General features: G+C 47.8%; 1 protein-coding gene across 3 annotated transcripts in view; it reads right to left on the reverse strand.

The window, feature by feature from the left end:
• Nucleotides 1-27,754, reverse strand: part of Ncan (neurocan) — a 47,826-nt gene that overhangs the window by 7,558 nt on the left and 12,514 nt on the right. For all 3 annotated transcript variants that reach the window (XM_045161026.1, XM_045161032.1, XM_045161017.1), the window contains 9 exons: nucleotides 27,050-27,224; nucleotides 26,812-26,939; nucleotides 26,319-26,612; nucleotides 25,369-25,932; nucleotides 21,263-22,591; nucleotides 10,350-10,466; nucleotides 9,220-9,333; nucleotides 7,494-7,652; nucleotides 3,221-3,303 (listed from right to left, as the gene is read on the reverse strand). In XM_045161026.1, coding sequence (XP_045016961.1) covers nucleotides 3,221-3,303; nucleotides 7,494-7,652; nucleotides 9,220-9,333; nucleotides 10,350-10,466; nucleotides 21,263-22,591; nucleotides 25,369-25,932; nucleotides 26,319-26,612; nucleotides 26,812-26,939; nucleotides 27,050-27,224 — 2,963 coding nt within the window. The remainder of the gene's footprint in view (nucleotides 1-3,220; nucleotides 3,304-7,493; nucleotides 7,653-9,219; nucleotides 9,334-10,349; nucleotides 10,467-21,262; nucleotides 22,592-25,368; nucleotides 25,933-26,318; nucleotides 26,613-26,811; nucleotides 26,940-27,049; nucleotides 27,225-27,754) is intronic.

Genomic DNA, 27,754 nt, shown 5'->3' on the forward strand with positions numbered 1-27,754 from the left:
TTGTAGTAGCAGGAAATTTTCCATTTTAACTTTTACTTTTTTTTAAATTACTTAATTAGTGCATGCATGTGTGCATACACAAGGACTTCTTGCAACTGCAAACAAATACCATAAGCCTGCACCACTTTTTGCATCTGGTTTATGTGGGTGGCTTGGGAACTGAACTTAGGCTTGCTTTGTAATCAAGCACCTTTAACAGCTGAGCCATGTTCCCCGACCATTGTTTTATTTTTTTGAGACAGAGTCTCCTGTAGCCCAGAGTGGCCTCAAACTCCTTGTGTAGTAAAGAATGACACTGGTATTTTGGTTTTTGTCTGTTTGTTTTTGAGGTAGGGTCTCACTCTAGCCCAGTGACCTGGAATTCACCATGTAGTCTCAGGCTGGCCTTGAACTTGCAGCAATCCTCCTACCTCTTCCTCCCAAGTGGAATGCTGAGATTAAAGGCGTGTGCCAACATGCCTGGCTTGACCTTGATGTGTTGGTTCTCCTGCCTCAACCTACTGAATGTGGTTATGACAAGCTTAAGCAACTATGCCCAGCTCATTTGAACCATTTTTTTCATGGGTGTATGTCTATGGTGTACATGCATGTGTGTATTGTGTTTGTATACATATGGGTGTATATGTGTGTGCACATGCATGTGGAGGCCAGAGGTTGACCTCAGGTGTCTCAAGTCACTCTTCTTCCTGTCTCCAGCTCATTACTGCTGGGATTGCAGGCATATACCACACCTAGCCTTTTACATGGGTGCTGGCAACCCAAGCTCAGTACAGTACAGCCAGTACTTTACCCACTGAGGCTTCTCCTCAGCCCTCGCTTTTTAAAGATTTTTCTTTTTCTTTTTTCTTTTTTGGGGGGGTGGGGGGAGCTGTTTGTTTGTTTCTTCAAGGTAGGGCCTCACTCTAGCCCAAACTAACCTGGAACTCATGGTGATCCTCCTACCTCTGCCTCCTTAGTGCTGGGATGTGCCACCATGCCTAGCAGAGTTAATTCTTTTAATTAATTTTATTTATTTATTAGAGAGAGAGAGAGGCAGACAGACATTGGGCACACCAGGGCCTCCAGCCACTGCAAGTGAACTCCAGACACACACATAATCTTGTACATCAAGCTTACATGGGTACTGGGGAATCAAACCTGGGTCCTTAGGCTTCACAGGCAAGCAAGCACCTTAACTGCAAAGCCATTTCTCCAGCCCAAGTTTGTTTTTTTTTTTTTTTTTTTTTTTGTTGTTGTTGTTTTTCAAAGTAGGGTCTCACGCTGGCCCAGGCTGACCTGGAATTAACTATGTAGTCTCAGGGTGGCCTTGAACTCTCAGAGATCCTCCTACCTCTGCCTCCCAAGTGCTGGGATTGAAGGCATGCGCCACCATGCCTGGTCCCAAGTTGTTGTTTTTTTTTAATTTTTTAAAAATTTTTATTAGCATTTTCCATGATTATAAAAAAAATACCCCATGGTAATTCCCTCCCAAGTTGGTTTTTAAGACAAGTTTTACCATATAGCCCAGGCTGGCCTCAAACATGCTGTGTAGTTGATGATGGCCTTAAACTTCTGATCCTCTTATCTCTACCTCCTGAGTGCTGGGATGACAGGTGTGCACCACCTCATTTTTTAAAAGCCCCAGCTGATGAAAGGGAAGCAGCAGTCCTCCAGTTACTCAGGAGGGGTAGATAGGATCATTTGAGCCCAGGATATAAGTCTGGGCAAGACATCCAGGCCCTGTCTTAAAAAATTATGAGCTGGGGGCTAGGGAAATGGCTTGGCAGTTAAAGCATTTGCTTGCAAAGCCAAGTGACTCTGGTTCGATTCCTCAGGACCCACGTAAGCCAGATGCACAAGAGAGCACATGCGTCTGGAGTTTGTTTGCAGTGGCTGGAGGCCCTGGTGTGTTCATTCTCTCTTTCTTTCTGCCTCTTCCTCTCTCTCTCTCTGTCAAACAAATAAATAATTTTTTTTTAAATTATGGTCTGGGGATGGAGGGATGGCTTAGCAGTTAAGGCGTTTGCCTGCAAAGCCAAAGGACCCAGGTTCTATTCCCCAGGACCCACGTTAGTCAGATGCACAAGGGGACACACACGTCTAGAGTTCATTTGCAGTGGCTGAAAGCCCTAGTGCACCCATTTGTACTCTCTCTCTCTCCCTTTTTCTCCGTCAAATAAATAAAAATAAAATATTTTTTTAAATTATGGGATGGAGAGATGGCTTAGTGGTTAAGACTCTTGCCTACAAAGCCAATGGACCAGGTTTGATTCCCCAGAATCCATGTCAGACAAATGTACATGGTGGCCAATGCATCTGGAGTTCATTTGTTGTGGCTAAAGGCCCTGGCGTGCCTGTCCTCCCTCTCTCCCTCTCCCTCTCTTTCTCTCTCTCTCACATAAATATAATATAATGTTATATATATGTCCCTGGACTAGAGAGATGGCTTAGTCACTAAGGTGCTTGCCTGAAAAGCCTAACAACTGGGGTTCGATTCCCCAGTACTCACATAAAGCCAGATGCACAAAGTGGCACATGAATCTGGAGTTTGTTTGCTGTGGCTAGAGGCCCTGGAACTCCCATTCTCTTTCTCTCTCTCTCTGTGCTTGCAAATAAATAAATAAAAATATTTTACAAAATAAATAAAGTTAAAGTCCCTGCTAGATGTAGTGGCTCACACCTATAATCCTAACAGCAGTGGGAGCCTGAGGTAGGAGGATCAGCATGAGTTTGAGGCCAGCGTGGGCTACAGAGCAAGCTCTAAGTCAGTTTGGATTATGGTGAGACTGCCTCCAAAAAGAAAACAAAAATCAAATCATCTGGACATGGTGGCACAAGCCTTTAAACCCAGCACTCAGGAGGCAGAGGTAGATGGATTACATTGAGTTTGAGGCCACCCTGAGACTACATAGTGAATTCCAGGTCACCATGGGCTGGAGCAAGACCCAACCTTGAAAAATAAAATCAATCAAATAAGAAAGGAAAAAGAAAGTTCCACCACTCTTGTGAGGGGGAGAAGTGAGCAGGTTTCCTATGACTGGTATTGAAGCTGGTACCCAGGCTGTCACTGCAGGCAGAGGAGTCAGGACGAGGATCTGTATCCTACTCTACCCTCTCTGACCATTCCAACCCCTCAGAGCCGGAGCCAGAGTGTCTGAGGACCTTGGAGGCCCCTGTGATTGCTATGTAGGAGGTGCTGGGCCATGGGACCCAGCAGGCTAAAGACAAGGACTCCACTCACCAGCCCCGTGTTGTCTGTCCACTGGAAATCTCTCTCCACTGTCCTGTCGTTTAGGCCAATCCACGCGTTCTCATGCCCGAAGCCTGGGGGCAGGGTGAGGGTGAGTATGGGTGTGCTCCATCATTAGGGTGGTGGGGTGGGGGACAGGCTTATTCCCTTTCCCAGCCTGGAGGTAGGCTTGGAATAGAGGGGAAAGCAGAAAGGAACGGGAATCATGGGGAGAGATACAAGGATAGTGTAGAAACAGGAATACGCACGGGTGATGTTGGGGAGGACATCAAACCCTTCCCTCAGCCACACTGGCTGGAGTGTTGTGGTGGTTTGATTCAGGTGTCCCCCATAAACTTAGGTGTTCTGAATGCTTGGTTCCCAGCTGATGGAGATTTGGGAATTAACAACTCCTAGAGGTAGTGTATTGTTGGGAGTGGGCTTATGGGTGTTACACCCAGTTTCCCCATGCCAGTGTTTGTCACACTCTCCTATTGTTATTGTCCACCTTACGTTGGCCAGGGGGTGATGTTCACCTTCTGCTCATGCCATCATTTTCTCCTGCCATCATGGAGCTTCCCCTCAAGTCTGTAAGCCAAAATAAACCTTTCTTTTCCCCTAAAGCTGCTCTTGGTCAGGTGATTTTTGCCAGCAATGCAAACCTGACTGCAACAGTAAACTTGGTACTGAGGAGTGGTGTCGTTTGCTTCTAGACACTTGACTGTGTGGCTTTGGCCTTTTGGAGCTGATTTTCAAGAGGACTGTGGAAGGATTTGAAACTTCAGCCTAAAAGACGCCTTGCAGTGCTATAAGTACAGCTTGATAGACTATTCTGGTTGAATGCAGTAAGAACTATGGACTGTGAGGTTTGACTTATGAGGGTGAGAAAGAGCTTTGTCTGGACTGGGCTAGAAGCAGTTTGTGTGAGAGGCTTGCTGTTATATCTGTGTCCTGAGAACTTGTGCAGTGTTGCAGTACATAGAAATGGACTGGTGTGAGCAGAGGGATATGGCATAGAAATGAAATCTTTGGGCTAAAACTGCTGCCTGTTCAGCTGCAGTTATATGAGAGATTACAACCTTTGAGCTTGGGCCATCTGACCTACACTGGGGCAAGAGAAAGAATGTAGATGCTTTTGAAGGGGCCTGAATACTCAAGGAGTGTCCTGTTCTTCAAAGTCTGTTTTATTCCCCCTGAATCAACAAATTGCCACCCTATCTGGTATTGTGGAGTATAAAAAATGCAGAAAAGAAAGGGTCATTGAGTTTTCAATACAGTCTTGTGTTTTAGAAATAGCCATGGGCAGTGTGAAGCAGGTTTGCTGGATGCCTGCATGGAGACGCAATGGAGCCAAGAGGATGAACCCTGGGTTGCAGTGGAGACCCAGTAGAGATGCTGGGACCACAAGATGGCTGCCTGGGAGAGCTGCCAGCCCCAGAAGAAGTTTTCCAGGACTGTGGATAGCCTAGCTGGAGGGGCGGAAATGGAACTCCAGAGACTTGTGGCTGGTTAGAAATATCCCACTAGCCGGGCGTGGTGGCATACACCTTTAATCCCAGCACTCAGGAGGTAGAGGTAGGAGGATCACTGTGAGTTCAAGGGTACCTTGAGACTACATAGTGACTTCCAGATCAGCCTGGGCTAAACTGAGACTCTACCTCGAAAAGCAAAAATAAATAAATAAATTAATTAATTAAAAGAATTATCAGACTTGGAGACTTGTCACTGACTAGAGTTGTTGGACTTGGGAGCTACAGAGTTTGATGTTTGCCCTGTTTAAATCTTGTATTGGTTGAATATTTCTTTGCTATGCCCAATGCCATCTTTTGCAGTGTGAGTGTTTGTTCTGTGCCATTATGGGGGTTTTGGAGATTTTTTGGTATTAAGGCTCAGTTAAAAGACCTTGGATTATGGGGATATTTGAACATCATTAGGACTGATAAAAAAAATATGGGACTTTAAAAGTTGGACTGAATGCATTACATTTTACCTTATGGATGGTGTCGGGAGCCACAGCTGCTCTTTGACCTTGGGAACTAAGGGTGTTTTCTTATCTCTTAATACAAAGGGGACCTCTTGATCTGCAGCTGCTCTTTGACCTTGGGAGCTAAGAGTGATCTCTAATCTCCTAATCTCTTGATCCTAAAGAATTGTTTAGTATACAGCCTAGATAGAGTAAGCACCTGATCCTAAGGCATTGTTTGGTACACAGCCTAGGTGGAGTGGGCACCTGATTCTAAGGGATTTACATATGACCCTGGTGAAGCTGACCTTAGGCACATAGGCTTTGTCGGAAAAAGTTCTATCTTCTGTATATAAGCTTATGTTTGCTTGAATAAACGCGAGCCTTGATCAGAACTTGTCTTGGCTCCATTCCTTGTGTTCTTGTCTCAGATTCATTCCCACTCCCTCCTTCAAGGCCCATTTCGACCTTTGTGCTGCAGGCTGGCACAGATGGTTATCAGTTTATGGGGGCCAAGGGTGGAATGTGGTGGTTTGTTTCAGGTGTCCCCCATAAACTTACATGTTCTGAATGCTAGGTTCCCAGATGATAGAGATTTGGGAATTAATACACTCCTTGGGAGTGTATCATTGGGGGTGGGCTTATGGGTATTATAGCCAGTTTCCCTATTGTCTACCTGATGTTGACCAGAGGACAATGTCTACCCTCTGCTCATGCCATCCTTTCCCCCTGCCATCATGGAGCGTCCTCTTGAGTCTGTAAGCCAAAATAAACCCTTTTTTCTTTCTTTTCTTTTTTTTTTCCAAAAGCTACTCTTGGTTGGGTGATTTCTGCCAGCAATGCAAACCTGACTGCAACAAGAGTGAATAATGTAGGAAAGGGACCCACTGTGTCCCAGCCCTAGGTGAGCTGCATGTGTGTAGGAGTGATGGGGGTTTAGGGAGGTGGAGAGGGCCCAGTAAGGAAGAAGGTGAGGACAAAGGAGACTGGGCTAGCAAGAGGGAACCTTGGACACCTTGTCATCTGGAGGGTGGGGTGAAATTAGGTATCAGCTCAGCTATGGTGTGGAGCTGAGAAGAATAAACACAGACCCTGTTGAGTCTTTGCAGAAAGGAGAGAGTGAGGGACAGGAGCTGCCACAGGTAGCACTGGGCAGGGCAGGGCAGGTGGCCCAGGGGAACAAGGTGCCTTTTCCAGAGGAGAGACAGCCAGGATGAGCATATGTGAGGCAGGGAGGTGACAGGGCAGAGAGAGTCAATCAGAGCAGTTTAAGGATGACATAAGGATATGGGTGGTCAAACACATAACTGAGGGAGTAATGAGTGAATCAATAAGTGGCAGCTTTAATTCATGTCCCACTCTTCTTCCTTTAAGTCTCTGCAGAATCCATGCCCTCCCCCGGCTCTGTTTTATTTAGGTGTTGGTGTGTATGCATGTGTACATTTGGCTGGAATGTCAGAGGTTAGTCTACACACTCAGATGGTCCTGTGACAATAACTCTATATACTTAGGTCCCTCAGCCTCCCTCCAAGACCAACAAGTCTATGAGAAGAGGAACCCCAAAGAGCTCCAATTTTCTCAGTGCCCACTTCCCTCTAATGCTTTGCTTTTATTCTTTCTCCTTAACATTTTCTTCCAGGACTGTCTTCCTGCACTATACCAATGTACTTTTGGAGTCCCTCATATAGACCCACTGGAGAAGTTTTCCAACTGACATACTTAATAACTCCACTCATCTCCAAGAAGCCAGATTGGTCATTGCCTCAATTCTCTAAACTTTAAAGTAAATATACATACATGTAGTACTGAATATAATAAGGAACATAATAAAGTACGTGAGCACTTAGATAATATAAGCATTAAATCATGTATTATCTAATTAGATATCTACTTGTCTATATCCTCACCCTGCTGGCAAGATTTATGGACTGGGTGTGGTGGTGCAAGCCTTTAATCCCAGCACTGGGGAGGCAGAGGTAGGAGGATCGCTGTGAGTTAGAGGCCAGCCTGAGACTATATAGTGAGTTGCAGATCAGCTGGGCTGGACCAAGACCCTACCTTGAACCATCCCCCCAAAAAATGTCATTGCCTGAGGACACATCGTCTGTCTCACTGCTGTGTCTCCAGGCCCCAAATGATGACTAGCAGATGGATGGGCTCATTGAAGTAGATTAGGAATTAATTTCTGAGTGAGTAGACATGTGATCTAAGAAGTGATCAGGGCTGGCATCAATGAACACAAGTTTGTTAAGGTGTCATCTTCAGGACTGGTAAAGGGTCCTATCCCACCCTTGCCTACTGTGCTGACTCATGCATCCTTACTGTTGATGAACTGCTGCTCCTCCCGGGAGTGGACACTGGTCAGGTGACCTGCCCGGCGGCGGCAGTCTCGCTCTGCATCTTCCCATGCACGCCGATGTGCAAAATAGCGGTAGCAGTGGCCCTGGAACTTGTGCCAACCACGGTCACAGCCTTCTGTGTCTGCAGGAGGAACAGAAATGTGAGGAGGGTTGGCCACATGCAGATAGCCCAAGGTCACTGAGCCGGGAGATCAAGTTCCTGACCATTTCATCTCCCTGCACACATTTCCTTTCTTGGGGCTAGCTCTGTTCCTAGAGCCTACAAAGCATGCATGAGGTCAAGGTTCTGTCCCTAGCACTGTGAATGTACTTAATCCTCCTGAATTGTATACTTTAACCCTTCAAGAAAAGCTGGGCATAGTGACATGTGCCTGTGTTCCTATCTACTCAGGAGGCTGGGGTCAGGAGTCACAGAGCAGCAAGATCTTTTTTCCAAAACTAGGGGGGAAGCTGGGAGGAGATGGTTCTGCGGTTGAAGGAGCTTACTCACAAAGCCTGCCAGCCTGGGTTCAATTCCCCAACCACCTACATAAAGCCAGTGGGTATTTGTTTGCTGTGGCAAGAAACCTATATGTTTGTACATGTGTGCATGCACGTGCCCGCACACACACACACACATACACACACACACACAAATAAAAATTTGGGGTAGAAAAAGCTAAGCTGGGATTTAGCTCAGGTAAAGCACTTTCCCAGCATACACAAAGTCCAGGGTTTGATTTTCAGCATTGCAAAATTAGTAAATCAATAAATTTTATCCAGGAATTTTAGCTCACACCTGTCATCCGGGTACACAGGAGCTGAGACAGGAGGATCACCAAGAGTTCAAGGTCAGTGGGATTACAGAATGAGTTCCAAGACAGTTTGGGCTACAAAGTGAGACTCTGCCTCAAAAAAAAAAAAAAAAGAAAAGAAAAGAAATATGCAGGGCTGGAGAGATGGCTCAGCAGTTAAAGTGGCTTGCCTCTGACACCTAAGGAGCCTACTTAAATGCCAGGTATGCCACGTGTATGCCAGTAACCCCAGTGCTGGCTTCCACACATGCACATACATGTACATACATAAAACCCAAAATAACTAATCAAGTAAAAAAAGTATTTCTTGGATGGACAGTTGGCTAAGCAGCTAAAAGCACTTGCTTGCAAAGCCTACCGACTTGAGTTTAATTCCCCAGTACTTATGTAAAACCAGACATATGGAGTGGCACATAAATCTGGAGTTCATTTGTAGTGGCAAGAGACTCTGGCACACCCATACTCACATTTACTCTCTCAAAAAAATAATAAAATATTTTTAATTGAGAACTTCATTGTATGAATATACTGCCTAATAGTCATACTCCCATTGGGTATAAAATATTTTTTAAATGTATTTCTTTAAAAATTGCTTATTTGAAGGCCAGGTGAGGTGGTACACACCTTTAATCCCAGCACTTGGGAGGCAGAAGTAGGAGGATCACTGTGAGTTTGAGGCCACCCTGAGACTACATAGTGAATTCCACGTCAGCCTGGGCTAGAGTGAGACCCTACCTCAAAAACACAAAGAACTAAAAATAAACAAAATACCCAAGCAATTTGGTTCCTATGAAGGTTGGCCATGGAACCCAGCAGAGACACAGAGACTGCTTTCAGCCTCTGGCCAGGTTTTCATACCCTGCTGGCCATGTCTGCAGTACAGTGGACACTTACCCTTCTCACACAGGCTGCCGCCATAGCTGGGGAGACAAAGGCAGACAAACCCATTCACCTCATCAATACATGTGCCTCCATTCTCGCAGGGGCTGCAGATGCAGTCATCGATGTCTGTAGGAGAAAGGGGCTGATCAGAGGTCCACTTCCTTGACCATATAGTAAGTTTGAAGCCAGCCTGGGCTACATAAGACCCTATCTTAATTTTTTTATTTTTTTTATTCACTTTTACTAATTTGAGAGAGAAGGAGGCAGATAAGAGAGACAGAATGGGTGCTCCAGGGCATCCAGCAAACAAAATCCAGATGCATGTGCCATTTTGTGCATCTAGCTTATATGGGTACTGGGGAATTGAACCTGGGTCCTTTGGCTTTATAGGCCAGCACTTTATCCACTAAGCCATCTCTCCAGCTTAGAAGAATTTAAAAAAAAACAAACAAACTAGGGGTTGGAGGGATGGCTTAGTGGTTAAGGCATTTGCCTGCAAAGCCAAAGGACTCAGGTTCGATTCCCTAGGACCCATGTTAGCCAGATGCACAAGGGGGCGCCCACGTCTGGAGTTCATTTGTAGTGGTTGGAGGCCCTGGTGCATCCATTCTCTCTTTCCCTCTTTCTCTGTCAAGTAAATAAACAAAATAAACTATATCATTTGGTAGCCAATGTGATTTAGGCCTCTAATCCCAGTGCTCAGGAGACTAAGGCAGGAGGACCACAAGTTTGAGGCCAGCCTAGGCTAGACTGGGAGACCCTGTCTCAACCAATCAAGAGAAGAAAATTATATCTTTTATGTGCTTTATTGATATTCCATAATTCCTAGTGTGGTTGTAAAGTGAATACATGGATCTTGAGAAATTATACTATTTACATTTATTGTAACTTCACACTTTGTAGCATGTCCTCCAGTATTTCTGCAGGTGCTGCCTACACTCCTAATCATCAAGAGGAGGTAGGTTCCCCAGAAGCCCTTTACTGGAAGAAATCTAAGCCCCATCAACCCTTTCTCACTCCCTCCCAGCCATGATAGACGGTGGAAGCAAAAGTTAGCACACCAGAGCCATGCCCAGCACCAGCAGCTCTTACAGCTGATTCTGCCAATGGGACAAGCACAGGCTCTGCACTGTGATACTCACCAATCTCGCAGTTCTCCCCTGCGAAGCCCTGATCGCAGCTACAGCCATACATGGTACCGTTGGTGTGACAGATCCCACCGTGCAGGCAAGGGTTGTTCTCACAGGGATCTGTGGAAGCTGTAGGATGGACACACTATGTGAGGGACAGGTGCGATCAGGTTGACTTACTTTCATGGAATCCAGACCACAGGCAACTGAAGTCCTTTGTATCAACCACTGTCTGAGGAGTCCCTTCCTGTCACCTTCGCAACAGGTGGCCACCAACATCCCCTCACCTACCCCCAGTGATGAAACTTACTTCTTTCAGGAGTTGCTCCACAACATCTGTGGACTGCCCTGTGGGAGCAAGATCCTACCTTGGGCCAAACTGGAGTGGGCTATCCAGTGTCAGAACTTCTTTTAAGAGTATCTTAACAATTCTCACTGTCCTCTCTGACTACTGCCCCTCATCTGCACTTACTTCTCAAAATCTAGGCTATAGGAAACATTAGTGCTATGAAAAGAATGAAAGAATCTCAGTTCATGCTGGGGGTTGTGATGCACACCTTTAATCCCAGCCCTCGAGAGGCAGAGGTAAAAGAACTGCTATGGGTTCGAGGCCACCCTGAAATTATGTAGTGAATTCCAGGTAGCCTGGGCTAGAGTGAAACCCTACTTTGAAAAACAAAAACAAACAAACAAAAATCTCAATTCCTTTTTAAAAAATAAATTTGAAATTTGGGCTAGTGAGAAGGCACAGTGGTTAAAGCCACGTGTTTGCAAAGCCTACCAGCTTGGATCTGATTCCCCAGTACACATGTAAAGCCAGATGCACAATGGCACATGTATGGAATGTTTCTATAAGTGTTATGAGGCCCTGGAGTACCCATTTTCACTCTTGCTCTGACATACACAAAAGTATTTAAAATTTTAAAAACTGTATATGTGGGCTGGAGAGAAGGCTTAGTGGTTGGGTGCTTGCCTGTGAAGCCTAAGGACCCAGGTTCAAAGCTTCATTCTCCAGGACCCCCGTTAGCCAGATGCACAAAGGGGCACATGTGTCTGGAGTTCGTTTGCAGTGGTTGGAGGCCCTGGTGCCCATTCTCCCTCTCTATCTGCCTCTTTCTCTGTCTGTTGCTCTCAAATAAATAAATAAAAATAAACAAAAAATTTAAAAAAAAAAAGTGTATGTGGTATGTGAGGTGTGGTGTGTGTGTGTGTGAAGGCTGCATGTATTTGGTGCAGATGCACGTGCCCCGTGCACACACATGCTGAGACCAAAGGAGAACATCAGCTTTCTGCCTCTTGTTCATCACTTTATTTTGCTGAGATAATGTCTCCTACTGAGCCTGGAGCTCACACCAGTTTTTATTTAGGCTGGCCGAGGCCCAGCTATCTTCCCATATGCATCCCCACCCCAGGTTTAAAGGCAAGCACAGTCATGCCCCATTTTTTATGTGGGTGCTGGGGATAGAAGTCAGGTCTTCATGCTTGTACAGTGAGTACTTTTAGCTACTGAGCCATCTCTTCAGCCCCCTATATTTTATTTTTATTTTATTTTATTTTTTGGTTTTTCAAGGTAGAGTCTTACCCTTGCTCAGGCTGACCTGGAATTCACTATAGAGTCTCAGGGTGACCTCAAACTCACAGAGATCCTCCTACCTCTGCCTCCCAAGTGCAGAATTTAAAGGCATGCACCACCACACCCGGCTTTTTTTTTTTTTTTTTTTTTTTTTTTTTTTGAGCTAGGGTCTTGCTCTCCCTATTTAGTTTTTGAAACAAGATCTCATGTACTTTCAGGTTGGCCTTGAGCTTGCTCTGTGTGTGTGTGTGTGTGTGTGTGTGTGTGTGTGTGTGTGTGTGTGTTTGTGTGTCCATGTGTGCACGTGTGTGCATGCATGCACATGGGCAAGCCAGGGCCTTCTTCCCTATGTAAATAAACAATAGATGTTTATGCCACTTTTTGTGTCTGGATTACATGAGAGGCTTGGAAATAGAATGCAGGTTGGCAGGCTTTGCAAGCAAGTGCCTGTAATAGTTGAGCCATCTTCCTAGGTCAGCCACCTTATTTTTCCTTTTTTTTTTTTTTTTTTTTTTTTAGGTAAGGTCTCACTCTAGCCCAGGTTGACCTGGAATTCACCGTGTAGTCTCAAGCTGGCCTTGAACTCACAAGTGATCCTTCTACCTCTGCCTCCCAAGTGCTGGGATTAAAGGCACACACCACCATACCTGGCTCTACCACCACCTTCTTTTTTAAAATTAACTAATTTGCAAGAAGAGAGATAGAAGAGAGACAGACAGAGAGAATGGGTGCACCAGGGACTCCAGCCACTACAGACTCCAGACACATGTGCCACTTTGTGCAGCTGGCTTTACATGGGTACTGGGAAATTGAACTCAAGTTGTTAGGCTCTGCAGGCAAGCACCTTAATGCTAAGCCATCTCTTCAGCCCCATACCACCTTCATGTTTTGAGACAGGGTCTCTCACTGAACCTGAAGCTCAGTGACTTAGCTAGACTGGCTAGCCAGCAACCCCAGACACTCTTGTCTCTATCTCCCCAGTGCTGTATTACAGGGGATTTGAACTCCAGTGCTCATGTTTGAACAGTAAGCACTTTACTCTCAGAGCATTCTCCCCAGGCTGAACTTAAAACTTTTTCTTTTTTTTTTTTTCTGAGGTAGGCTGACCTGGAATTCACTATGTAGTCTCAGGATGGCCTCGAACTCACAGCAATCCTCCTACCTCTGCCTCCCAAGTGCTGGGATTAAAGGCATGCGCCACCATGCCTGGCTTCAACTTTTTCTTTTTTTGAGGTAGGATCTCACTCTAGCCCAGGCTTACCTGGAAGTCACTCTGTAGTCCCAAGCTAGCCTTGAACTCACAACACTCCTCCTACCTCTGCCTCCTAAGTGCTGTGCTTATAGATGTGCACCACCATGCCCTCTCCTGTTGTTGTACTGGTTTGACATCTCTTGGTATGTAATCTTAGTAGTTTTTCTTGTTTTGAGACACAGTCTCATGAAGTCTAGCATAGCTTTGAACTTGCTCTATAGTCAAAGCTGGCCTGGAATTCCTGATGATCCTATTACCTCCTGATGGCAAACATACTGTACCACAGTGGGTTGTGGTGGTTATAGCCACAGCTTCATGTAACCATATATAACCACATAATCACAACTGCTTACTTTGCTTCTCACTAGGAGACCCCGGGGAACTCATGGTTAATTCTCTATAATGGGAAAATAAAAATAGTACACCCCAACACTGAGACCTGACCAAAAATTATGCCGAGCTCTGTTGATACTGACCTGGAGACTCTGGGGGTGGGGTGCCTCAGCATGGGATTTGATACCCAAGTGGTATTAAAGAACAGGTGACCCTGTACCCTTCCCTTTCCATTCCCCAGCTGAGTTTCCTCTGGGGCAGGAGGTTTGCCTCTACCCCTGCATTGTTGGTTATAAGAAACTCGTTCTTTGAGGATCTCCATCTCTCCCAGCCTTGTCAGGGCAACACCTTCAACCACTGTTCCCAGCAAAGCCAGCCCCAGAGGCAGGCAACACCTGGCCAGCAGCTCTCCTGCCTGCCTGGTTCTGGGCTCCAGGCCTTGCTCCAGTTTCTGTGATCTGGAACTTCTGCTTTGCTCTGGTGCAGGTTCTTGCAAGAAATTGAGGAGGTGCACACCTGTCATCCCAGCACTTGACAGGGTGAGCCAAGTCCAGGCTTGGCTATAGAGGTTGGGAGCTGGAGAGATAGCTCAGTGGTTAAAGGCACTTGTTTATAAAGCCTGAAGGTTGGGGTTTGATTCTCAAGTACCCACAGAAAGCCAGATGCACAAAGTGGCATATGCATCTGGAGTTCATTTGTAGTGACAGGGGGCTCTGGCAAACATATTCCCCCCTCCTTTCTCTCTCTCTCTCTCAAATTTTTTACACCTTTTCTTTTCTTTTCTTTTCTTTTCTTTTCTTTTCTTTTCTTTTCTTTTCTTTTCTTTTCTTTTCTTTTCTTTTCTTTTCTTTTGAGGTAGGGTTTCACTTTAGCTCAGGCTGACCTAGAATTCACTATGTAGTCTCAGGGTGGCCTCAAACTCATGGCGATCCTCCTACCTCTGCCTTCTGAGGGCTGGGATTAAAGGTATGAGCCATCACACTTGGCCCTTTATACCTTTTTTAAAACATATTTTATTGATTTATTTGAGAGAGACAGAGGAAGAGGCAGATAGAGAGAATGGGTTGTACCAGGGCCTCTTGTCACTGCAAACGAACTCCAGACATATGTGCCCCTTGTGCATCTGGCTTACATGGGTCCTGGGGAATTGAACTGGGTCCTTTGGCTTTACAGGCAAGTGCCTTAACTGCTAAGCAATCTCTCCAGCCCTAAATAAATATTTTTAAAAGTTGAGGTGGTGGGTTGGAAAAATGGCTTAGTGGTTAAAGTGCTTACCTGCAAAGCCTAAGGATCCATGTTTGACTCTCCAGGTCTCATGTAAGCTAGGCACACAAGGTGACACAAGTGTACAAGGTCGCACATGTACACAAGATGGTGCACGCATCTGGAATTTAACTGCACTGGCGGGAGGCCCTGGTGTGCAAATTCTCTCTCTCTCTGTCTCTCACTCACTCACTCATTAAAAAAAAAAAAAAAATAGGGCTCCTCTCTCTCACTCGCTCGCTCATTAAAAAAAAAAAAAGGGCTGAAGAGATGGCTTAGTGATTAAAACACTTGCCTGCAAAGCCCAAAGGACCCAGGTTCAATTCCCCAGGACCCTTGTTAGGCAGATGCACAAGGTGGTACATGAGTCTGGAGTTCATTTACAGTGGCTGGAGGCCCTGGTAGCCCATTCTTTCCCTCCTCCCCTTTCTATCTGCCTTTCTCAAATAAATAAAAGAAAAGAAAAAATAAATAGAATAGCTGGGCGTGGTGGTGCATGCCTTTAATCCCAGCACTGGGAGGCAGAGGTAGGAGGATCACCGTGAGTTTGAGGCCATCCTGAGACTACATAGTAAATTCCAGGTCAGCTTGGACTAGAGGGAGACCCTACCTCGAAAAACCAAAATAAACAAATAAAATAAAAACTTGAGGTGGCATCAAGCCTCCCTGTTCCTGTGCTGCTCTCCCAGATACCAGAGGCAACCATGGAATCATGAGTCCACCTGTTGCTTCCTCTATGCCATAAAGCAAGTCAAGCTCAGAAGCCGGGAGTGATGGCAAATGCTTTTAATCCCAGCACTCAGGAGGCAGAAGAGATAGGAGAATCTCTATGAGTTCAAGGCCACCCTGAGACTACATAGTGAATTCTAGGTCAGCCTGGGCTAGAGTGAGACTCTACCTCTAAAACAAAACAAAAAGTCAAGCTCAGTGGATAAAGCATGCACCACGTTTGAGGACCCCAGCTCGAATCTCCAGAACCCACAAATCCTGGGTGGGTAAGGGGTTCTGCCTGTAATCCCCAGAGCTCAGGAGGTGGTGACAAGGAATCCCCTAGTAAACTGGCTAGATCAGACTAGCTGAGTCAGAGATTCTGAGCTCAACTGAGAGGCCCTGACTCAGTCAGTAAAGTGGAGAGTGCTAGAGAAGATGCCCACAGCTAACCTCTGGCCTCCACACACACATTTACACCAAAGTCCTCTTGGCAGCCCACACGGCTCTGTGTGATGTACCCCGACTTTTTTTTTTTTTTTTTGGTTTTCGAGGTAGGGTCTCACTCCAGCCCAGGCTGACCTGGAATTCACTATGGAGTCTCAGGGTGGCCTCAAACTCATAATAATCCTCCTACCTTTCTGCCTCCCGAGTGCTGGGACTAAAGGCATGTGCCACCACGCCCAGCGTACCCTGACTTCTTGACTCACCTCTACTCTTCCTCCTGGCTTACTCTGTTCCAGTCATGTGCATCTCACCATTCCTCCCACACTCCAAGCAGGACCTTTGCACAAGTTGGGACCTCTTGTCTGGAATGTGTGTGTGGAGGCTAGAAGTTGATGTTCAATGCTTTACTCAGTCACTACATCCACCTTTTTTGTTGTTGTTTTTTCGAGGTTAGGGTCTCACTCTAGCCTAGGCTGCTCTGGAATTCCCTATGAAGTCTCAGGGTGGCCTCGAACTCTCAGCAATCCTCCTACCTCTGCCTCCTGAATGCTGGGATTAAAGGTGTGTGCTCCCATGCCTGGCTTCTTTACTTTATTTATTTATGTATTTATTTATGTATTTATTTATTTATTTACTGTGGGAGGAAAGGGTTTATTTTGGCTTACATACTGGAAGGGAAGCTCCATGATGGCAGAGGAAAACAATGGCATGAGCAGAAGGGTGGACAGCACCTTCTGGCCAACCTCCACCTTATTTTTTGAGACAGGGCCTCTCACTGAACCTAGGGCACACTGACTCAGTCAAGACTAGTTAGCTAGCATGTCCTGGAGATTCTCCTGTTTCCACTTCCTGCTGGGATTGAAAGTGCATGCTGCATGAGGGCTGGAAATCTGAACTCAGATACTCATGCTTACATGACAAGTACTTTACCCACTGAACCATCTCCCTGGCCTGGTTTTTTACTTTTTGTTGTTATTGTTGTTGTTTTGAGGTATGGTCTCATTCTAGCTCAAGCTGGCCTGGAATTCATATGTAGTCTTAGGCTGGCCTTGAACTCACAGTAATTCTCTACCTCTGTCTCCCAGGTGCTGGGATTAAAGGCATGTGCCACCACGCCCAGCTAATATTTTATTAGTTGATTTATTTATGAGTGTGCACACACATGAGAGAGAGAGAGAATGAGAATGGGCAAACCAGGGCCTCTAGCCACTGCAAAAGAACTTCAGATGCATGCAACACTTTGTGCATCTGCCTTTATGTGGGTATTGGGAATCAAGCCCAGGTCTTCAGGTTTTACAGGCAAGTGCCTTATCTACTGAGCATCTCCCCAGACCCACTTTTTTTTAAAATTATTTATTCTTTCACAGTGCTAAGGGAATAAATCTAAGGCTTCTTGCATGCTTGGTGAGAGCCACCAAGATCACCTCAGCTCTCTCTTTCCCTGATCACTTTCTGGCCTCCGATATCATGGATTTTTCAATTATTATTGTTTTGCCTCCACATCTCTTCCAAGATCAGCAATGTTTCACATGTCAGCCACACATCCCATTCATGCTTAAATTAAAATGAAAGTGAAAATTCAGCTCCTCAACCCTAGAAGCCACATGTCAAGCTGACAGCACAGACAGAGAACATGTCCATCACTGGGAAATTTCTACAACATTGCTCTAGGATGTCAGCTTTCAAGGGACAGGGAATTTCCTTTGTGCCTTGGGCCCAGAACACAGCAGGCATGGACAATTGTTGGCTAACAGAATGGCTGGGGCAGCTGGCCCCCCTGTGGTGGCTGAGATGTCCTCAGGGTAGTGTGGCTGGTGTGGTCCCAGCCCATGTGCATGAATGCCCAGCAGGGGCTGCAAGCAACAGAGACAGAGCCACCAGGTGGCCCGCCAACACCTGCCCACAGGCTGGCACTGACTCAGTGGTGCGCTGCTGCTGCTGCTGTGGGTATTTTTGGCTTCATTAGCATTTGTGCTGCTGGCAGAAGTTAGCAAGGCGCCTGGGTGTCCCCCAGCATAGCCCACCTCCCCCACCCAGCTGCTGTTGGCTTTACTCTGGAGCTGAGCCTCTTGGAAAGTTCAAGGCTAATGTGCAGGCCCAGGACCACACTTTTCTCCCACGCATGGGAGTTCTGCTCGGAGCTCAGCCTTCTTCCCTTCTTTCCTCTGTCCATCTACCTCAGAGAAGCTTCAGGGCCAGACCCTCTTCTCTAACAGCCTTTCCAGGACTTCGTGTATTCTTTCATGCCAATGAACTTGGAATCTTATAGCCTACAGGCTGAAACAGACCTTTTCTCCTTCCCTCCCTTTCTCCCTTTCTCTCTGATGTGTGTGTGTGTGTGTGTGTGTGTGTGTGTGTGCGCGCGTGCGTGCGTGTGTGTGTGTGTGTGGCTGGAGAGAGGCTTAACAGTTAATTAAGGTGCTTGCCTGCAAAGACCCAGGTTCAACTCCCCAGGACCCATGTAAGCCAGATACACAAGGTGGCACATGTGTCTGGAGTTCATTTGTAGTGACTAGAGGCCCTGGTGTGTCCATTCTCTATCTGCCTCTGCCTCTTTCTCTCTCCCTCTCTCTTTCAAATAAATAAATAAACAACACACACACACACACACACATACACACACACACACACACACATAATTGCTGTTTGTTTTTTGTTTTTTTTTTCCATGTAGGGTCTCTCTCTAGCCCAGACTGACATGGAATTCACTGTGTAGCCTCAGGGTGAACACATGGCAGTTCTCCTACCTCTGTGTCCTGACTGCTAGGATTAAAGAATTAAAGGTGTATGCCACCATACCTGGCTATTCTCTTTGATTTTGAGTATACTTTTATTTACTTGCAAGAAGAAAGACAGAGTATGGCCACACGAGGACCTCTTCCCACTGCAAATGAACTCTACATGCATGTCTGACTTTGTATATCTGGATTTATATGGATACTGGTGAATCAAACCTGGCTGGCAGGCTTTGCAAGCAAATGTCTTTAACTTCTAAACCACATCTCCCCAGACTGTTTTTGTTTGTTTGTTTTTTTAATATATTTATTTTATTTATTTGTCAGAAAGAAAAAGGGAGAGAGAGAGAATGGGCACTCCATGGCCTCCAGCCACTGCACATAAACTCCAGACACAGGTGCCGCCTTGTGCATCTGGCTTACATGGGTCCTGGGGAATTGAACCTGGGTCCTTTGGTTTGAGAGCAAGCACCTTAACAGCTAAGCTATTCCTCCAGCCCCATGTTTTTATTTATTTATTTGTTTGACAGAGAAAGAGAGAGAGAGAGAGAAATGGGTACACTGGGGCCTCCAGCCAATGCAAACAAACTCCAGATGCATGTGGCCCTTGTGCATCTGGCTAACATGGGTCCTTGGGAATCAAACCTGGGTCCTTTGGCTTTGTAGACAAACACCTTAACCAGTAAGCCATCCCTCCAATCCCTGTTTTTTGTTTTTTGTTTTTTTTTTCTCAATTTTTATTAACATTTTCCATGATTATAAAAAGTATCCCATGGTAATACCCTCCCTGTTTTTTGTTTTTGAGGTAGTGTCTTGCTCTAGCCCAGACTGACCTGGAATTCAATATGTAGTCTCAGGCTGGCCTTGAACTCATAGTGACCCTCCTACCTTTGCCTCTCAAGTGGAGTGCTGAGTTTAAAGGCATGCATCACCATGCCACACAGTGTCTCACTCTATCCCAGGCTGACCTAGAACTCACTCTGTAGCCCAGGTTGGCCTCAAATTGACTATTAGTTAAGGATAACCTGGAACTTTTTAAAAGTTTTGATCCTCTTGCTTCCACCTCTTAAGTGCTGGGATGACAAGTGTGTATCACCATGTCTAGCTCATAGAATGTTTTCATCCTGGATTCAAGCTGTAGCCCTAGTTTCATAAATATATTTAAGTTCCTGGATCTTGCTCTCAGTTTTCCCACCTGTAAATCTAGAATCATACTAGAACTTACCTCATGAGATATAATAAAGATGAACTAAGATGGCTGAAACGAGGTGCATGTATGTGATCCCAGACTTGGGAAGCCTGAGACAGGAGGACTGTTGAGAGTTCAAGGCCAGACTGAGTTGGTAGAGTGCTTGCCTATCATATATGAAGGCCTGAGTTCAATCCCTAACACTACGTGAACTGAGTACAGTCCTATTATTCCAGCACTTGGAAAGTGGAGGCAGGAGGATCAGAAGTTCAAAGTCATCTTCTGCTACATAGTGAGTTTGAGGCCAGTCTGGACAACACGATACTCTGTCTCAAAACAAAAACAAAACAAACTAAAAAGCAAGCTGGGGCCTGGGAAGATGGCTCAGTCAGTAAAGTGCTTGCATTACAAACATGTAGACCTGAATTTAGGTTGCCAGAACCCAGGTAAATGCTGGGCATGGTGGTAAAAGCCTCTAATCCCAGTGTTAGGGAAGCAGAGAGACAGAATCTCTGGGGCTCACTGGCTAGGTACTCTAGTCAAATTGACGAGCTCTGGGTCCACTGAGAAAACCTGCTATAAAGTATATGGTGGACAGCAATTGAGGAAAACACCCAACACCAACATATGTCCTGCACATATGTGCACACATATGTGCACACACACATAAACACACAACCTAGCTGGTCATGATGGCACATGCCTGTGATTCCAACACTTAGGAGACTGTCGCCAGAGGATCGCCCAAAATTTGAGGCCAGCCAGGCAGTGATGTGGCTCTGAGCCTGCTTCTAGTCTGCAGAATGGGGCAATTCTTGCCTTCCACTCCACCTGCTCTCCTTAAGGCTCATGGCTTCCTACTGTCCCCATTACTGAATCCAACTCCAATTCCGACCCATTAAGGATATTCCCCTCTCAGCCTCAGGCACCACCTGTGTCCAGCTCCATCTTTCCAGCCTGGAAGGGGGAAGGGGCTTTGAAGTCCAGTCCCCTCCATCACATGGAGACTTTTGTTGTAGTTTGGAGGTAGGGTCTCACTCTAGCCCAGGCTGACCTGGAATTCACTATGTAGTCTTAGACTGGCCTTGAACTCACAGCAATCCTCCTAACTTTGCCTCCCAAGTGCTGGGATTAAAGGCATCTACCACCACACCTGGCCACCTGGACACTGGCAATCCTCCTCCAAATCCAGTCATCCCAACCTTTCATTTTGCCCACATTTCACTCAGTCAATACAACTGCTGTGTTTGAGATGCAATCCACCTCCTTGCCTCTGCCCATGAGTGCTGACCTCTAATGTTGTCCTTGGACAGAAAATTCCAGACCTTCCTATGATAACCCACACTGTCCTCAGGGTTCCCCAACCCATTGTCCCAAGGCCCTGGCAACACTAGGCTAGATGTAGTCACAAGATTAGAAACTTACCCTCCTGCCCGCTGGCCACCTCCTCCCAGAAACCCTCCAGGCCTGGGCTTCCAACCAGGACCTGCAGCTCAGGCTCCTCAGAGCCCAGGGGCACAGGAAGCAGGGTGCTGGGGGTGTCCCATGGCTCCACAGGCTCCCCTGAGGAAACTGAGGCAGCTTCATCTATGCTGGCAGCTGTAGTTGTCCAGGGAGGAAGAGCTGGCTTCCTGGGAGGACTGCCCTGAGACGGTGGGGCTGAAGGTCCTGGTGTCCCCTGGCCTTCTGGCTCTGGATGGCCTTGAGAGCTGAAGGTTAATGTGGGTGTATTCTGGGCCTCACTGTTGGTCCCCCAGTCCATGGAGGTGAGAGATGTCACCACATTTGAACCCATGGCCAGTTGAGTTCTGGAAGTGGAGTCTTGGGATCCCAACCCCAAAATGGTACCAGCATCACTGGGGGCTAGCTCAACTGTGACACCCATGGGATCCTTTGTGGCACTGCCCTCTGAAGCTACCTGAGGTTCCTCACTCATGATGACTCCAAGGCTCTCTGAGGGTACAGATGTGGTCCTGGTGTCCAGCTCTCTGATGTGCAGTGATGACCCAGTGTCTGGCACCTCATCTACAGTAGCCTGCCAGCCAGAAGAGGGGCTCTCTGCTGCATCTAAGAACCCAGATTCAGTCCCTGGGATGTCAGGGACATTCATGGACCCCACTGGGGCATCAGAAGGGACAAGATTGATTGTCATGTTCTCGTCCATGGAAAGCCAGGAGCTGGAGCTGAGGTGGTCCGGAGTGTGGGGCAGGCGGGTCCCCTTGATGTCTCTGGAGTCTGCTGCAGGGAAGTCTGGGCTGGCTCCAGATGGGACATCCATGGCAGCCTGGGATGGGGCCAAGGGGCTTCCTGATCTGAGGCTGTTCAGCATGGTGGCTGTGAGCTCACCATTCCATCCTGCTGGGCCCCAGGAGGGGAATGGGTTGGCTGGGGCTGGCAGGGCAGGAGTCACAGCTTCTACATGCCCCTCATCCCCATCAGCTTCTGGGACAGACGTGGAGTGTGGCAGGAGCCACAGTTTGGGGGCACGCAGCATGGCCACAATAGGGAAGTCTGGGGAAGTAACACCAGGGGATGCCTCCCAAGGGACAGTGCTGTGACCCTCCAGGGGGTTGGAGGCAGGGACAGTGGGCTCCAAGGATGGCCAGGGCAGATTGTGGGTGGCTGGCATCATGCTGGAGGCTTGGGCTGCTCTTGGCTTCAGGTCAGATGTCCTGGTAGGACCTGGGATACTCGGATGGAATGAAGTTGGAGGCCACAGGTGGGACTGTGGGGGGCTTCTGTCATCAGAGGCACCTGACACATGAAGATGAATTATAGTTAGCTAGGTATGGAGTCACAGACTTGGCATCTGTCACTTGAGAGGCTGAGGCAAATGGATGAAAAGTTGCAGACCAGCTTAGGCTACTTAGCAAGACGCTGTCTCAAAAACTAAAAGAGGGGCTGGAGAGATGGCTTAACGGTTAAGCACTTGCCTGTGAAGCCTAAGGACCCCGGTTCGAGGCTCGGTTCCCCAGGTCCCATGTTAGCCAGATGCACAAGGGGGCGCACGCATCTGGAGTTCGTTTGCAGAGGCTGGAAGCCCTGGCGCATCCATTCTCTCTCTCTCCCTCTGTCTTTCTCTCTATGTCTGTCGCTCTCAAATAAATAAATAAATAAAAATTTAAAAAAAAAAAAAAAAACTAAAAGAGGCCAGGTGTGGTGGTGCACACCTTTAATCCCAGAACTCAGGTGGCAGAGAGATAGGAGGATTGTTGTGAGTTTGAGGCCACCCTGAGACTACACAGTGAATTCCAGGTCAGTTTGTGCTAGAATAAGAACCTACCTCAAAAAAAAATAAAAATAAAAAACTGTAAGAGGGCTGGAGGGATGGCTTAGCAGTTAAGGCATTTGCCTACAAAGCCAAAGGACCCCAGTTCGATTCCCCAGGACCCACATTAGCCAGATTCACAAGGGGGTACATGCATCCAGAGTTCGTTTGCAGTGGCTGGAGGCCCTGATGCACCCATTCTCTCTCTCCCTCTTTCTCTGTCAAATAAATAAATAAATAAAAATGTTTTTAAAAAAACTAAGAACAAACATGATGGTGCTTGAACTTGGGAGATGGAAGCAGTAAGGTAGGGAGTTCGAAGTAATCCTCAGCTCACAAGTGAGTTCAAGGCCAGCCTGGGCTACATGAGACTCTCAAAAATAATAAAAGCAGCTAAGCATGATGGATCACAACTTTAAGTCCAGTACTCAGGAGGCCGAGGTAGGAAGATCACCATGAGTTCAAGAGCAAGATAGATTACAGAGTGAGTGTCAGGTCAGCCTTGGCTAAAGTAAAACCTTGCCTCAAAGAAAACCAAAATAGGGCTTGGGAGATGGCTTAGCAGTTAAGGCGCTTGCGTGTGAAGCCTAAGAATGTGGGATCAATTCCCCAGTACCCACAAAAGCCAGATCCACAGGATGGCACATGGGTATGGAGTTCATTTACAGCAACTAAAGGCCCTAGTACCCATTCTCTCTCTCTATCTGCCTCTTTCTCTCCCTCTCAAATAAATAAATTAATTAAATTAAAAATTTTAAAAGCTGGGCTGGAGAGATGGCTTAGCAGTTAAGTGCTTGCCTGTGAAGCCTAAGGACCCCGGTTCAAGGTTCGATTCCCCAGGACCCACGTTAGCCAGATGCACAAGGGAGCGCAAGCATCTGGAGTTCGTTTGCAATGACTGGAAGCCCTGGCGTGCCCACTCTCCTCTCTCTCTCTCTGCCTCTTTCTCTCTCTGTCGCTCTCAAATAAATAAATAAAAACAAACAAACAAAAAAAAAAACCTTAAAAGCCAAAATAACAGCAACAACAACAACAATAATAAAGACAGGGTATGGTGATACACTCCTGTCATCCCACCACTAAGTAGGCAGAGGTAGGAGTTTGAGGCCAGCCCAGACTACATGAGGCTCTATCCCCTCCCCCATCACACACAAAAGAGGGTCAAAGAGATAGCTCACTGGATATAGAATATGGAGGACCTGAGTTCTGATCCCCTGACACCCTTATAAAAGCCAGACATTGACCGGGCGTGGTGGCGCATGCCTTTAATCCCAGCACTCGGGAGGCGGAGGTAGGAGGATCACTGTGAGTTCGAGGCCACCCTGAGACTCCATAGTGAATCTCAGGTCTGCCTGGGCTAGAGTGAGACCCTACCTCAAAAAACAAAAAAAAAAAAAAAAAACAAGAGCCAGACATTATAGTAAGCCTTTGTAATCCCAGTGTTCCTACAGTGAGATGGAAGGTAGACAGGAGACTCCCAAAAACTCACAGGCCAGCTAGTCTGGTATATGTTGCAATCAAGAAGAGACCCTTCTGGGCGTGGTGGCACACACCTTTAATCCCAGCACTTTGGAGGCAGAGGTAGGAGGATCGCCATGAGTTCGAGGCTACCTTGGAGCTACTGACTGAGTTCCAAGTCAGTCTGGGCTACAGCAAGACCCTACCTCAAAAAACCCAAATATAGCCAGGGTTATGGTGCATGCCTTTGATCCCAGCACTTGGGAGGCTGAGGTGGGAGAATTGCCATGAGTTCAAAGCCACCCTGAGGCTATATAGTGAATTACTGGTCAGCCTGGGCTAGAGTGAAACCTACTCTAAAAACAAAACCATGTGTGTATGTTAGTGTGTGTGTGTGTGTGTGTGTGTGTGTGTGTGTGTATAGAAAAGAGAGATACAAACAATACTTTTATCTCTGTTAAGAATCTCTTTGGGGGCTGAAGAGATGGCTTAGTGGTTAAGGTACATGCCTGTGAAGCCTAAGGACCCAGGTTCAATTCTCCATGTTCCACGTAAGCCAGATGCACATGAGGGCATATGCATCTGGAGTTCATTCGCAGTGGCTAGAGGCCCTGGTGTGCCCATTCTCTCTCTCCCTCTCTCTGTCTCTAATAAATAAAAATAAAATCTTAAAAATAAAAGAATCTCTTTGGTCCACAGCATGAAAGAAAAGGGGTTCAGAGGCAAGGCGAGAGGTCAAGTAGCTTGGATGGGACTGGGAACTTAAACCTGTGCCCACCAGCTCTGCCTCCCCCTGGTCACTCACCTGCTCTGGGCATCTCCAACTCATTGGTCAGACTGGTCCAGGGGCTGAGTGTTAGGCCACTCCCCGAGGTCTCTGCAGTCGAGGGCAGCTCGATGTGGTTGGCAACAACTTCTGGGGTAGGTGGTCGGGCGCTGGCCTCAACTACCATGACCAATGGGCCATCTGGATCCTGTTGCTGGAAGTGACGCCCATTCAACCCTTTGAACCGGCTCCTCCTCAGTGTAGGGGTGGAGGCCATCTCTGCGCTTGTAGTGGGTATCCCTGCCACACCTACTTCCATGTTGTTGCGCTTGGGGGCACCAGTAAGCAGCGACTCTTCTTCAGGGGGCCACGAGTCCAGCCTGGGGTCTCCAGGGGTGGAGCTGGTCTTTGGAGACTCCTGTGTCCCTGCCAAGACCAAAGACTCTTCTCCGCTGGACACCACAGGCTCCTGGAAATCAGGGGTAACCACCACCTCGTCCTCCTCGCCCAAGCCAGCTGGAGGGCCCTCTGCAGATAGAATCTCTGCCTCATCTCCAGATGAGGGTGTCTCGGGGTCTCCATGTTGGGGTGTGGGGTGATGAGCTACGGGGAAAACAGAAGAGGGTGTGGTGGGCTCCAGGCACTGCCAGGAAATTCCTGCTTGAAGTCTAGGTACAATCCAACCCGCTGCAGCACAGGCTATCTAGGCCAGTCAGGTCTCTTTGCGCTCCTCTGTCTCCCAGCAGGAGGTGAGGCGCAAAGTTGTCACCTCCACCGTTCCAGCTGTGCCAGACAAGCCCACTGTCAGGGGTAGGGTCAGCTGGGCACAGTGAGGAACCATGGAACCCACTGGTTCATGAGTGGCGAAGCACTCATGTCACCAAGCACATGCTATTCCTGCTGAGCCCCTGGTGTGCCAGGCGAGGACACAAGGGTGTGACTGTGGCTGCAACCTCCCCCGCGACCCCCGTGGGGCGTGGGCCGCGCACCTCGGAAGCAGTAGGCATCGAAGCGCGCACTGGGTGCAGGGAAGCCAGTGCGGTTGGCGAAGCGATAGACGGTGCGCACGCCCGGTGCGGGGCCACCGCAGCGCCGGCGCGGCGTCTGGATTGGGTAGCGCACGCTGCCGTCTGCCAGCCAGCCCGGGTCACACTGGTCCAGGCCCTCGTGCCAGGCCAGGTGCAGCTGTCCCACTGAGGCCAAAGTAGCGCCCTGCCGGAGGCACTGCACACGAGCACCGGCCAGGGTCAGCCGGCGGGCAGGGCCCACGTAGAAGACCTCGCCTATGGGAGGGACAGGGTAGAGGTCAGTATGGGAGAAGAGGAAGCCCCTCCCCAGAGAAAGATGCAAAGCCTGGGGAAGAGGGGAGCTGTGGGCCCAACTGCAGATTTTCAAAGGGATGAGGTTTTGGAGAACCGGAAAAAGACTTGGGGGGCAGGGCCGGCTGGCAAAGTGACCGACGGGCCCCAGCACGGGACTTACCCCCCAGCTCGCGGGCAAAGCAATACACGTCATACAGTTCCCGCGGATCTCGCCTCCCGTAGCTCCGCACGCCAGGCAGGCTGCTGCGGTCACCATAGCAACCAGGCCGGGACTGTGTGATCGGGTACCTGAGGATACCAGGGAGTGGCTCTAGGATGCATGGTCCTAGAATGTCCAAGGGGCCTCCTCGTCCAGAGCCACCTCTGTCCCCATCTTCCCTGTCGTGCACCCCCCTCACCGAACAGTGCGGTCCGAGAGCCAGCCAGCATCGCAGTTATCAAAGCCATCCTCGAAGGCGGCCTGCAGGTGCCGCGGGGCTGCAATGGTGGCGGAGCTCAGCCGACAGGCCTCCTGGGCCTCAGAGAAGGTCAGTGCATAGCGGTCCTGGGCTGCCCGGTAGTGGAACACAACACCTGTCCAGGAGGAATGTCGGATGAAGAAACAGATGTGAACGGCCACCAAGTGCTCAAATTTGTGACATATTTACTGCGTGAAAAACATCTGCATTCTGAAGTCAATCCTGCCATTTCATAGGCTCAGAGAGGTTTAAAGGCCATCTCCAGGGTCACACAGCATGAAGCGGAGCCAAACTTAAACAGTAGAATCTGTCTCCATATATAGCAATTTTTTGGCACATGTTTGGTGTTATGAATGTGCGTGTCGGTGCCTGTGCACGTGTGTGCATGCATGTGTGGAGGCCAGAAGTCAATGTCAAGTGTCTTCTTCAGTTGCTATCCACCCTATTTTTTTGTGGGGGGAGAGTTTCAAGGTAGGGTATCTCTCTGGCCCAGACTGACCTGGTATTCACTATGTAGTCTCAGGCTGGCCTGGAACTCACAGCAGTCTTCTTACCTCTGCCTCCCGAGTGCTGTGATTAAAGGGGTACACCACCAAACCCAGCCTGTGTGTGTGTGTGTGTGTGTGTGTGTGTGTGTGTGTGTAT

This window comes from Jaculus jaculus, chromosome 1, assembly GCF_020740685.1.
Source record: "Jaculus jaculus isolate mJacJac1 chromosome 1, mJacJac1.mat.Y.cur, whole genome shotgun sequence".
NCBI lineage: Eukaryota > Metazoa > Chordata > Mammalia > Rodentia > Dipodidae > Jaculus > Jaculus jaculus.